The sequence below is a fragment of the Equus caballus genome, chromosome 19, assembly GCF_041296265.1.
Source record: "Equus caballus isolate H_3958 breed thoroughbred chromosome 19, TB-T2T, whole genome shotgun sequence".
Lineage (NCBI taxonomy): Eukaryota > Metazoa > Chordata > Mammalia > Perissodactyla > Equidae > Equus > Equus caballus.
Window position 1 is genome coordinate 28,768,196 of NC_091702.1, and position 14,263 is coordinate 28,782,458.

At 37.4% G+C, this 14,263-nt stretch overlaps 2 protein-coding genes across 5 annotated transcripts in view; one reads left to right on the forward strand and one right to left on the reverse strand.

The window, feature by feature from the left end:
* ACTL6A (actin like 6A) overlaps nucleotides 1–475 on the forward strand; it is a 32,279-nt gene extending 31,804 nt beyond the window's left edge. For all 3 annotated transcript variants that reach the window (XM_023623341.2, XM_014732763.3, XM_001496284.7), the window contains exon 14: nucleotides 2–475. In XM_023623341.2, coding sequence (XP_023479109.1) covers nucleotides 2–82 — 81 coding nt within the window. In that variant the 3' untranslated portion in view covers nucleotides 83–475. The remainder of the gene's footprint in view (nucleotide 1) is intronic.
* MRPL47 (mitochondrial ribosomal protein L47) overlaps nucleotides 1–14,263 on the reverse strand; it is a 17,669-nt gene continuing 3,406 nt past the window's right edge. For both annotated transcript variants that reach the window (XM_005601823.4, XM_014732764.3), the window contains 5 exons: nucleotides 14,074–14,134; nucleotides 11,083–11,179; nucleotides 6,788–6,918; nucleotides 4,467–4,562; nucleotides 1–1,054 (listed from right to left, as the gene is read on the reverse strand). In XM_005601823.4, coding sequence (XP_005601880.1) covers nucleotides 931–1,054; nucleotides 4,467–4,562; nucleotides 6,788–6,918; nucleotides 11,083–11,179; nucleotides 14,074–14,134 — 509 coding nt within the window. In that variant the 3' untranslated portion in view covers nucleotides 1–930. The remainder of the gene's footprint in view (nucleotides 1,055–4,466; nucleotides 4,563–6,787; nucleotides 6,919–11,082; nucleotides 11,180–14,073; nucleotides 14,135–14,263) is intronic.

Genomic DNA, 14,263 nt, shown 5'->3' on the forward strand with positions numbered 1-14,263 from the left:
GGGCACCTTTCAACAGATGTGGATTTCCAAACAAGAATACGAAGAAGGAGGGAAGCAGTGTGTAGAAAGGAAATGTCCTTGAAAAGAATTCCCAAACCTCTACGTTCCTGTGTCACCTTACGTTTCATAGCTTTAGTAAACTCAGGAAAAGAATGACCATCTTTTGTAGAATGTTTATACATTTTTGCATATTTCAATTTCCACTTAAATTTTTTAAGGCTTTAACTGGCTCTATAAATTAAAATAAGTTTGTGCTTTCCTTGAAATGCACTTATTACAAGCATTTTATAATTTTGTATAAATGTCTATTTTCTCTAAATATTTTGCTTTCAGTAAAATGCTTTCCAACTCTCTTTAGTATATTAATTACCAATGGATTGGTAGAATTGCTTTTTATTGACTAGTAAAACTTATTGCCTATGCTTTTTACCTTAGGCTTACAAAATTAAATAAAAATTACTAGCCATTCCAAAAATACTTCTTTGGATTGTTGTGTTGTGACTTGCTACTTTAAATACTAAATGTATTTATCATTATTTTGAGTGAAAATACTTACTGTTTATTAATGGTAGTATCCAAACCCCCTTGATATCCTATTAACAATAGTAGTCAAAATGTTACCTGAATTTCAAAAGCTATCTTATGGTCTTTGCTACAACAGTTGACATCTCTTTCCCATTCTAAGATACAGGTAATATTAAAGTCTAATTAGATGTCACAATTTATAAAATGGGAATTTAATCTGAACTTTATAAAAAAAACTGGCTGAAGCATGAGCACTTCTAGAATTCGCATGCCATATTTAACATTTGAAACAGTTGATAATCATTTGACTAAAAACACAATTTCTTTATAAACCACTTAATATGTATTTACTTTTGTATATAGACTGTTATCCAAGAAAAACAAAATGGTGAGAGTTCAGATATCTCAGACAAGACTTGACTTCTGGGCTTTAGAAAGATGTGGAAACTTTTCTTGAAGAAATTTTTGTTTCTTTTTCTCTAAACTTTTCTTCCTTGCTTCAGTGCGGGCTTGTTTCTCAAGTCTCAGTCTAGAATAATAAAAGCACAACAGCAATTTTACAAAACTATTCTGTTACTCAATACTATCAAAATATGTCCAAATCAATTCCATGAAGGCCCCAATCATGCCAGTCTTCATATTAGGTGTGTCATGTATATTATCAACCTTGAGTAATCACTAAACCTACACAAGTCAAAGATAAACGTGAAATCAGAGCATCTGTGCCCTACACCACTTCTTCCTAACTCCTGACTGGAAAGAATCAACAGAGCTTGTGAGCCTGTAACAGACTGGCTTTTCTGCCTTATTCAATATGAATACATTAGATATTTTACATCCTGAGATATAGCCTAAGACTTTTGGGAGTTCTCTAATTTGAATTTCAGATAGCACTCAGTCTAGCACATCATTTCCCTACAACAGAGAGAATAAAGCCGTGCTAAGAGATGAACTTAGGTGCTAGTCAGACTCGCCACTCTGAGGGAGTCTGCTGCTGCCCGTCAGCACCCAGGACAGGCTTTTAATACCGCAGCTAAATTATGCGGACCTCAGGGTCACTCAGGAATCATCAGAGCTGCAAATGATAAACTCATGGATGCCAAGCTTCTACTGTACTTAAGCTGATATTTTACTGATCAATAGGAATAAGTTTATGTAAAATACAATACAATTAAGAGACTTGTACTGAGTAACTAATACACTAGTGCTAGGGAGAGGTCACAGGAATTTCAGATAAGAGTTACATTTGGGTGAAGACAAAAATATGTGTATATACAAAAAATATGATATAAGCTACTTTGTAAATTAAGTATGAAAACTAAACAAATGTGAAATCATTACCCACTCTATTCATCAACATTTCCAACTAAATTTTGGCCGTTTATAAAAACCCTTACAAAGGTTTGCTATTCTAAGGAATATTCAGAAGATTATGTTGCATGCTCTGAAGGTAAGGCTTAAAAAGGAAGTTTAAAAAAACTGAATAATTGGAATATGTATAAGGCCTATAAAAGTGACACTGGATTCATAAATTCTCATGCGTTATTTTAAAAGTCATGTTATTTATAGCTTCACCTTAGATGACTAAGGGACAAAAGGATCAAATAGCGCAGTAGGCTTGGAGAAAGAAAAAACAGCCAGTGAGTGCAGTTAGATTTCTTCAATTCCTTAACATCTGAACTGGGCCTTAAAATGAATATGTGGAGAGATTTCAAAGCTGACGAAACAGGAACGGGGAAATGAGCAAGTTAAGTTTAGGAAACAAGGAGAAAGATCTGACTGATGAAGGGTAAGTAGCTAAGACTAAACTGTGGGAACGCTGGCGGGGAAGGAGTCTGGATTTTATTCCGTAGACAAGAAGCTACCGTATGTTTTTAACAACGGTGATGTGATAAAAAGATCTGAGGGAAATTAGCCAGGACGCAATATTTGAATGGAGTGGAGTGAGGAAGATGTTCACTAACTCGACTGGATGAAGAGGGCCTGCACTAGGCCAGAGACGGAGCAGAAACGACAGATCCTGGAGACATTCTGCAAGGACTGACTGAACCTGGAGCCCCGGGGATGGAAAAGCTGACTGACATTTGGTGCCCGTGTAGAATGGATATACTACAGATAAAGGGGCGCTGGACCCAGTTCCACTGATGGGGAGCAGTTCCCACACCAGCACCAGCAGGGTGTCTGAGAATTCAACTCTGACACTATCTACCCAGAGACAGCATCAGAGGTAGTCACCTGTGCTTCTGATCCACCCACTAGACTGGAGGTTCCCACAACCCCCTCCTTGGACTTCAGACACCAGTCGAAAGCCCAGGTTGTTACCTGTACTTCTGGCTGACTGGAGAGAAATCCGAGGTTCCCACTACCCACTCCCTGGATTCGACTAATTTGCTAGAGCGGCTCACAGAACTTAGGAAACCCATTTACTCACTAGACTATGGTTTATTATAAAAGGATGTAACTCAGGGACAGCCAGACAGAAGAGCTGCATAGGGCAAGGTATGGGCAAAGGGTGCGAAGCTTCCATGCCCTCTCAAGGCCCGCCACTCTCCCAAAATCTCGACGTGGTCACCAACCCGGAAGCTCTGTGAACTTGGTCCTTGGGTTTTTATGGAGGCCTCGTTACATAGGATGATTGATTAAATCATTGGCCACTGGCAAGTGATTCAATCTCCAGCCCCTTTCCCCTCCCCAGAAGTCAGGGGGTGGGACAGAAAGCTTCAACCATTTATTCAAGGATGGTTCCCAGGGAATCAGAACCACCCCTAAGGGCTTTCCAAAAGTCACATCATTAATGTAACAAAAGACTTTTTTTTCTTTTTGCTTTCACCACGTAGGAAATACCAAGGGCTTTAGGGGTTCTATACCAGAAATGGGGACGAAGACTAAACGTATATTTCTTACTATAAATCACAGCATCACAATAGATAAAACTGGAAATCAGGAGAGGTATTTGCTTTGGTGGGCAAGATGAAAAATTTAAACTCTGATTCTAAAGTATACGTAGACATCGTAAAGCTCAGTTTAAAGATGTATTCCATTACTGTTTAAATTGTGTTTTAAAAGTGTTTTCGTTTTTCTGGTTTTGAAACAAGCTTTAGGGGCAGAAAAATAGTCTTTAAAGACCTCTTGCTGATGGTATTATCAAGGCAGTTGTTAAAAGTTGTGGTTCTTGTGCTGCTAGTTTCCAGCTGCTTTCCGGCCTTGAATTCTGATCTCTAGCACCTTCTAGCCAGTAACCCTGCAGTTTCCGCACCCTGTTTCTTTCTGCAGCCACAGCCACAGGAGCTGAGCAGCACCCTTGCCTCAGAAACCACAAACTTGCAATTCTTTTCCCTTCCAATTGCAATTTTGGGGATTAAACTCTCCTGTGGCTTCTATCTGCTTTTGGATGTGGAGTTAGTGTTTTCAAATAGATTTTTTAAAAATCTTATTTCATTTTTATAATTATTTGCTAGTTCCCGGGACCACTTGAAGTCCTATGTTCTCCCTACTGAATAATAAAGTTAATGCAGAAAAAAAATTTCCATAGAAAACATTTGAAAATCACCATTCTGCAGGATGACATGAACTCAGATACAGTGCAAGAGGCTCCTCTCCTAAGCCTAGCCCCTTTTCACGTCATCAACCTTGCAATGACACGAGCTCACATCCGGAGCAACTGAAGTATCTGGACCTTCCTTTCGACATTACAGAAGGATTTAACCATCTACTTACACACAGATTCATAAATATAAAGGCAATAAAATTTTTGAAAGGATATACACTAGAATGTTAACAGTAGCTATTTCTGGATGGTGAGATTATATAAGACTTTAATTTCTTCTTTTTTACCTGATTTTTCTATTTTTTTCCACAATGAACATGTATTACATATGTAAAAGCTTAACACATGTTATTCGATGTAAAGATGTTTCATTCTTAAGGGTACTTATGCTCACCTGGTAAAACGTTCCACATAGGGCATTGCAAAGAATCGTTTCCTATTGTATCTTTTATTTAGGTACCAAGGTATAGGCCACTGCTTGAACTTGTGCCTGCCAAGAAAGCAAAAAGGTATCGCCTTATAGAAAACATTAAAACATTCTCACTTTTTAAGTGTGTTAGCCTTCTTTGGACTAAATATGTTTTCAACAAAATGAGATGTAATTGGCTTTTTAAAGATTTTAAAATTTTTATCGTTTTAAATTATAAAATACTCTAAACTTAGAGAAATGTATAGGTAATATAAGACACTCATGAACCCACTACAAAATTGCAGACAATATTTTGCAATATTTGCTTCAGATGACTCTTTTAAAAAATACATATATAAGTTTAAGACACAGATTAAGTTCTCTACTTCCACAATAGCTCCTAACCACAAAAGTTTATCATTACCAGATATATTTTGTACTTTTACTAGATACATATATGCGTGTGTACTAATTTTATATATGTACACATATACATATATAATTTGATATATACGTAACTTGATATTTATATGTATGATTTGTTTTTAAAATGTAAATAAATTGCACCAACTGATACAGATGTCTATATCTCAACATAACAAAACCTAAAAAATCATAATGTTGAGTAGGAAAAAGGAAAATTGTGAATTCATACTATAATATTTATTTGAAAATATCTCAATTAAAAAAGCAACAGGAGGATCAATTACAGGCCATTTAACCAATCTTTTCTAAAAATTCAGATTTAATTTGTAATATTAGAAGCTCAACTTTCAATCTATTTGTAATTTTGGCTTTTACTATACAATTAGACAGACAGGGCCACGAGAGGCATGGACTGCTGCTTTAGGCAGAACAGATAACAGTACTGTATTTCCCTCGGTTCATCAGGGTGGTGAGCTACTACCTATCCTCAACAGTCAACATCCAAAAAGTAATCCCTGACATTACTGCCACATGTTTTTTTTGACAGAAAAAAAAAAAATGCAGATGTAACATTTTTAAGAAGGAGCTCTGCATTTAAAAGGCTATCTTAGGGGCCAGCCCAGCAGCCTAGTGGTTAAGTTTGGTGCGCTCCACTTCAGCAGCCTGGGTTCAGTTCCCAAGTGTGGACCTACACCACTCAGCAGCAGCCATGATGTGGCAGCGACCCACATACAAAATAGAGGAAGACTGGCACAGACGTTAGCTCAGGGTGAATCTTCCTCAGCAAAAAAGAAACAACAAAACCTTGAAGAGAACAGCATTCTTACAGATTCTAAAACTGACATAGATTCTCTCCTCTATCCCAACCCTGTCCTAACTGACCTCAACTGGATTAATCCAAATAAAAATTAGTAGCAAATAAAATAGATCAAAGTTTTTAGTCATATGTTTTGGCAATTTCTCTCTCTTCTCCAGTGGATTACACAGTTACAGGCAGCACAACTACTCCTCTAAATCTGGCTCCAAGCAGCCCACTATCATAAACTCCATTAAAAGAACTTTATCAAATGAGTAAGTGCTATCATGTGATGTAATTCCAGGGGTACAGGTAAGGTCTCCAACCATCCAAAATGCATTCCCCATTTTGTCAACCGATGCTGAAAGTTCTACTAACAATGCTTCCTTTTGGCAGCTCAACCCAAACGTAAATGAACCACTGGAAGAGAGACTGCACTGGGTCTTCTCCATTATTTGTACCCCAGTGTGAATGTTTATTACCAGAGCCTTTCCCAAGGTCTGACAGGACTTTTGGAACTGGACCTAGGGGACAAGATGTCACAAAGGGTGGAAAGATACAACAAAAATAAACTGTTTCAAAATTTGGACTAGGGCTTATCCTGGTGGCAATGGGAGTAGACTGACACTAGTTCATGTGGCCTTATTCCTCAAGAACCTCTTTTTTTAATAGTCCCAGGTTCTTAATGGGCAAAGAGGACAGGTATGCGTCCTAAAATTACCTTCATGGGATTTATAACCCTCTGAAATTACATGTGTACATGTACATTTTTCTGGGGAAAGGATCTATAACTTTCATCAGATTCTCAAAAGGTCATATGATTCACGTAAGATCAAGAATCACTGTTATAAGAACTATAGATAACAGAATCATGGGCATGGGATGCCTGGCCTACCAGATAAAGCTACCTTCATTCGTATCCTGGAGTTCCAAAGGAATTTGGGGACCTTTATTTCTATTAGATACATCTATAATATACCTAAAATATCATATGGTAAGAGTTTTCTTAAAAGATATTGGATAGGAGAATAAGGCATGGGATGTCCACTCTCATCTTAGAAAAGCCACAATGCAATCTATGTACCAGATGATTCTTCCAAAGATGTCTCTTCTCCAAGCACCAGGTCTAGCGTTTTCTTGACCAGTCTGAAGAAGTCTTAGGGCATCTTCTCTTTCCTGGACAACTTTATCTAATGCATCCATGGACTCTACCACCTGAGAAGAGAACAGAAGGTATCATTTCAACAATCACCTACAAGAGAATCCAAAGAGAGGGAACATATAAAGACTATGCTACAGACAACCCATCATGAATATTTTAGTCAAAGAACCATTCTGTCAAATGTTTTCTAAAAAGCTTTTTGGCACAGGTATGCACACAGGGGTGTCTGTAATACCACTTTTTGCAATTTTTAAAAAGCTTAGTTTCATTTATATGAAAATCTATTTGGCACAAATTTCCACATACTAGTTTTGATTGGATACACTTACATAGACTCCTTTTGGTGACCCAATTTGACTTACATCATTTCAAAACTCAATGAGCTATTAGAATTGATAACAGTTTGCTACTTTTAAATACTAAAACCTACATTTTGGCTTGAACTAATCAGTGTGTCCCTAACATGCAGACACCGACGTTTTGACCTGCTTGGCAGCTGTTGCTGTTTCAGGGAATGGAATATCAGTCTATCCTGGTACTAGAGTAATCTCCAAAGATCCATCACGATGCAAGAAGATACTATTAGAACTTCTAATTATTATTGCTCTCTCAATATTTATATTGTTTTATAATGTAGATAATAATATATTGATAAAGCAACATATTTATATTTTTATAAATAAATATTGATATGTTGGGGATTGTAATGATAGATGAGCTACATTTTTTTCATAGTTCTAAATACTGAGAGCAATTTTTAGGTTGTTATGTGTGTGTATTATCTTTGAGCATCATAACAGATATGAAATACTGCATATACACATTTGTTTCTTATAACAATCCTCAAAAAAACAGAAAGGCAGGCAGATTCGATTATAAAGATAATCTCCCAGGTAGCTGTGAGACCCAAATGAGATGTGAAAGCCACAAGTTTAGATAAACTACCTCATATCGGCATATTCAGCTCACACTTGGCACTCTGCTATCCCCAACTTCACTCAATGCCACACTGAGTAGCTGAATCCACAAGTACTTCCTCTCAACTATATGAATTTCTACAAAATCCTTGAGAAATAAACAATGAGTAAGAAAACAAATCCCATTTTGAAGACAGACAAACTGAGGAGTTTGAAGGGACAACACTGGTAAGGGCCAAATGCTAAGCTCTCTAACCCTCAGGAACTTAGCAAGCCTGGCTGTTGACCGACTACATTCGAGAGTTTGCCCAAGCAAGGTCAGGGCTGAGGCTCCTACCTGAAATCTAGGGTTAGCTCACAAAGACAGCAAGTAAATGGCTACCAAGTCCACAGAGTCAACATCCACTTACGTTCATGCCAGTGGATGAGAAGGAAAATCACAAATGTCAATTAGACACACCTTATTCAAAACAGGCCAACCTCAAAGAGCTTTCTTTTCCAGTTTGTAACTTTCCCAGAGCCAAGAGTGTCCTTACACAGTTCTAAATCTTTAGTTTATACCTTAAATTGAGAATAATTCTCTCTTGATTTTTTCTTGATAAATTTTTCTTAGCAGTATGTCACAAAACACTGAGCAAACTGTACAAATTTGAGGTTTTTAAAAAACATTATGGCCACTTTCAGTTTATGTGGAGAAAACTTTTATTATTTGGGATTCTACTAATTCAGAAAGTGCAGTACATACAACCTTTTGGGCTGAAATTCACCTCTGAAATACATTTTTTAAAGCAGGGAGAGGCGATAATCTATTATTGAAATTTAAAAGTCTTATAACAGCACCATTCTAGCAAAAGCTTTTTCATCAAATAAACACTGTGCTATTTATAAACAGCCAGTGCACTTAAAAGAGTCTCTAAAACATAACTTTCCTTAATAGCAGAGGTAGCAAATATACCTGAAAATAAAATCATATTACTTGACAAATGTTACATAGCTGTGAAGACACCTAGCACCCAGATCTTAGTTTCTAAACATGCCATTCCCCATTTCCATTAAAAGGGATCAAGGTTCCTTTGTAAAATGGCTGATTCCAGGGCTGGGGCAGGAAAAGTACAAGATGAATCCAGAAAATCTTGCTGTGCCTCATCAAAGAACCATAAGGACACAGGGGCCAGCTTGAAGGAACCTACACTGACCAAATCTGGGATCATGATATTAAAGGATTATAATGCATTGAATAAAATTGGAATCCATGAGTCCACACTGATAGGAAGCAAGGAAGGATGAAATAGGGAGAAGGGAAAGCCTTTCCTTCCAGAAGAAAGCTAACTAAACACAGAATGAATGATAAGATTAGAAAATCACTACTTAGCAAACATAGTAATAACTGATTCAGGCAAGAATAATCAATGGATGCTAAAACTAGTGAGTGAAAGGTTGAGGAGCTACAGGATATTTACATGACATCAATACAAAGAAAAATGAGTAACTATACAGTGAAGAAACCTAATGGACACCACACTAACCAAATTATTAATGCTAACAACATCTGTAACAGAACAAATCAACATCCTGTATCTCCTGATACAACACACTGTGAAGAATACAGCATCACTTCTAGGATATTCCTGCCAATCATCAGCATTACCATGAGAAATATCATACAAACCCAAATTGGACTATACTCTTCAAAAATGTCAATGTCATGAAGTACAAAAAAAGACTGAGTATCCAGATTAAAGGAGACTAAAGAGACCTAAGAACTGAAAATGTATGATCCAGGGTTTTCCTTTGCTATAAAGGACATTGTTGGGGTAACTGATGAAATCTGAATAAGATCTGTAGATTAGACAATAGTGTTGCATCAACGCTAATTTCTTGATTTTGAAAACTATACAGTGGATATGTAAGGAAATAGCCTTATTTTTTTGGCAAAAAGTATTTATGGATAAAGAGACATCGTGTATATATAATTTGCTCTCAAACAGCTGAGGAAAAAATATGTTTATGTAGAGGAGGCGGAGAAGGATAAAGCAAATGTGGTAAAATGTTCACATGGGGCGTCTAGGCAAAGAGCATCTCTGTGTACTATTCTCATAGCCTTTCTGTTGTTCTCATGTTATGTCAAAATAAAGTTTAGAAAACCAATAATGTTACGTAACTCAATTTTCACTAAGCCAGAATAACCTCCATAATCAGGGTAAATAACTGAGACTTTATTCCACTCTTTGACTCTCCAGGGATATTAGGTCCTTCCGTCTGGAGGCAGTGTGGCAGTACCAGTTGTGAGTAGTGTGGGGAAAGAAAACTGAGGCAGCTGAGGTCAGGCAGCAAGACTAAAGCTGCTACAAAAAGCTGAATTCTGTTCTCACTGACTACTTACTACGGCACAGAAAAATCAATAAAGAGGTGACCTCAAAAGGAATCTAGGAAAAAAACTCATAAATCTAACTAAATAAAACATAAAAATTCTATTGAAGAAATACCTTAAACATAAACATGTACAGCCATGACAAAAAAGGGCAGATCTCCATATACTGATATGGAAAAATACCCAGGATATAGCAGGTAAGTGGAAAACGCAAGTTTCAGAAGAGTACAGATGTACTCTTCGTGTAAATAAAAAGAATTAGGCACACTTCTACACGCAGAGAAAAACCGTGATGAATAAAAACAAACATGTAGGATTAATTACCTCTAGGAGTGGAAATAAGGAACCCAAGGGATTTTTCTTTAACGATGAAGGAAACCTAATTTAAAAAATGGTTGACCTTTTCACAATAATGTGAATATACTTCACATTATTGAACTATACACTTAAAATGGTTAAGATGGCAAATTTGCTATGTGTTTTTTACCACAATAAAAAATAATGCATAAAAACAATTTGACCTAGTTGGTGAGGAAGTGGCTAAACTGGAACCAGAAATGTAAACTAGTGCAGCTACTTTAGAAGACAGTTGTGTTGTTTCCTAAAACGTTAAACATAGATTTACTAGAGGAGCCAGTAATTTCACTCCTAGGTATCTCTACCAGAGAGAAATAAAACGTACGTCCACACATATGTTGAGGGCTGCAGGTAGGAATGGGGAGTGACTGCAGATGGGCATGAGGCTGCTTGTTGGGGTGATGACAATGTTTTAAAATTAGACAGTAGTGACAGTTGCTCAACCCTGTAAATTTACTAAAAATCAAGCAGAGAGAATAAAAAACCTACATGACAAGAAACATAGGAACCATACACTCGCATCTTTTAGCTTTTGTCCCACACGATGGTGTCCCATCTCCCACACATCTTACCTTTTCTAACCGCTCTGGACTCGGCATGGGCAGTCGCTGCCGCTTGGCCTCCTGCTCTAGAGTTAGAAGCATGTTTCTTTCTTTCAGTAGGACATACCTACATCAAAGAACATGAAGCTTGTGATGCTATTCTGTGGTTATATTAATAAAGTCGTGATTTTTGACATCAAAATCAATGATCTGTACTCAAAAGTCCTTTAAAAATCTTGATATATTGAATATCACTACAAAGGATAATACTTTAAACAGAGCTCTATCTGTTCTTATTCATTTCTTCAGTAAATGTTCCATGTGCCACATATTGTGAGAAGTGCCAGGAGACTTACAAAAAACAATAAAATACAGTGCCTACATTCCAAGCAGAGAGAGAAGATGGAAGATAAATAACATTTATTCAGTGCCTATGACATGCCAGGCAATGTGCTAAGCATTTTACATACATTATTTTAATTCTCTCAACCACCCTTTGAGGTTGGTACTATTTCCACTTTCTAAATGATGACACAAAAGCTGAGAGAAGTATTCTGGAGCACATAGCTAACACAAGATTCAAATTGTGGATACCCTGTGTGCAACACCCATCCTCTTCTTACTCCACTATGCTGCCTCCGAAACTGTAATGTGGTCTGGTGTACTGAGTGGTACAGACAAGAAGTACCAGAAGAATTAAGTGGGAGAGATGAGACATCTCTCCTAGCCAAGATGATCACAGAAAGCTTCACAGAGTTCCCATATTAGGCTGGAAAGGAAACTGAAGCAAACATAACTAAAGGTACTGAAGTAGAAAAGCTGAAGGAGGGGCAGGTTTTGTGAATAAATTTGTTTGAGAATCAGAGCTGAAAGAAAGGAAAGGAAAGAAATGTGGAGGGCACTGCAAATGAGACAAAGGGATTGGGGTACTTTCTGCTATGGAAGAAGACAATTTTGGGGGAAGGGAGTGGCAGAAGACAATCTGTTTGGTTTTAGCCACGATGAATACTGCAACAGCCCTAACTATCCCTTTACCAACAACCCACTGCATCGGTGCTTTAATACAACTTATTTATCTATAATGAATCTGTGCTGTTTTACACATAATACTTGACACCAAATACATATTGTCTTTTCCAACTCTCTGACACTAACTACTTGGAGTTAGTGCCAGAGTCCACAGATTTAAGGGTTTGGTCCCACAAGACTGCCCCCCACTTCAGACAGCAATAGCAAGCTCCAGGCCTCCCACACATCTGACTGACCAGCTATAAATTGAAGGTTCCTATGACCCCCTCCTCAGGTTTGACAATTTGATAGAAAGGCTCGCAGAACTTGGGAAAGTGCTTTACTTACTATTACTGGTTTATTACAAAGGATACAACTCAGGAATAGCCAAACAGAAGATGCAAAGGGCAAGGCACGTGGGAAGGGGCGCACCACCCTCCCAGCAGCTCCATGGGTTCACCAACTTGGAAGCTCTCCAAATCCAGTTGTTGAAGGTCTTTTATGGAGGTTTCATTACTAGACATGATTGATTAAATCATTGGCCATTGGTGATTGAACTCAATCTCCAGCCCCTCTCCCCTCCCTAGAGGTGGGGGTGATGGTGAGGCTGAAAGCTCCACCCTCTAATCGAATTGGTTTTTCTGGACCAGCCTCTAGTCTGAAGCTATCTAGGGGCCACCAAGAATTGCCTAATTAGGACAAAAGATACTCCTATCACTCAGGAAATTCCAAGGGATTTAGGAGCTGTGTGCCAAGGAACTGGGGACAAAGACCAAATACATATTTCTTATTGAATCACATGAATAAGCCTATATTAGTGATTTTTATAAGCAGTTTATAATTCTTTAATCTACCACGAAAGATAAATAATCCTCTAAATCAGGGGATAAAACTTTAAATGCCTACAGTGACTAGACAGATAATTAAGAGTGATGTGGGCTTGGAGAAAGAACAGGATGGGTAAGAAGTGGTGTGCACTGCTCTGTCTAGATGTGGCAGCTGCTACCAACCAGCCAGTTATTACTACATAGGAATGCAGATCCAGTGTTACCAGATCACAGGTCTGATTATTCAAGAGGAGCCAGAAATCCTTATGTTTTTGTGTGAGATTTCCCAATTGTAAAAACAGTACAGTCCAAACAAAACATTTCTTTGGGCTAAATATAGCCAATTAATGCAGATGGTGGGGGAATGGGTGAAAGGAGGTTAAAAGGTACAAATTTCCAGTTATAAAATGAGTACGTCACGGGGATGTAATGTATAGCCTGGTGACTATAGTTAATAATACTGTATTGCACATTTGAAAGTTGCCAGGAGAGTGGATCTTGAAAGTTCTCATCACAAGGAAAAAAATTGTGTAACCATGAATGGTGACAGATGTTAACTGGAACTACTGTGTTGATCATTTTGCAATATATACAAATATCAAATCATTATGTTGTATGCCTGACACTAATATAATGTTATGTCAATTATACCTCAATAAAATACACACACACACACACACACACACACACATATATGTAAAAATACAACCCTGTCTTAAATCCTTTCAACCCCTCTAATTCTTCAGGAGAACTTTGCCAGAAAAATCTACCTAAATTGCCAATTAAATGCACCCTCCAACACACTTTCCCAAAGCAAATAAGCTAAAGATTCCAGACTATGCGAAAGGTAATAAAAAGGAGGAAGGCCTACATGGATCAACTCTTCGCCATTTCATTTTATTAGTTTGCTCAGAATTGTTAGTATAAAGGTGTTGGTATGACTGGTAGCAGCTACAGCAAAATTTCTGAACTCCTAACTACTCGAGAACTCTGATACATTTGCCTTAATGTAATTTAACTTGTCATATTATAAAATCTTTAATGAGCTTATGTATCATCCACACTACTGTAAGACAAATCACTTTACTCAATTTCTTCTATCAGATAGATGTAAAGTCTATACCTCATGGTTATTATACTGTAACTGCTTCAAACACCCAGATGTCAATGAACTCAATATACTTACCAAAGTTTATGTAAATCTTCATTACTCTTGTTCCTTAACTGCTGACAGGTCCATGCAGCTCCTATTAAAATGATAAATTCATAATAGGAAATAATATTCTAGCTATGTGCCCTTTGGCAAATTATCAAATTACCTCTCTAAACCCTTTTATCAAATCATCTCTCTAAACCTGTTGTTTCCTTATCAATAA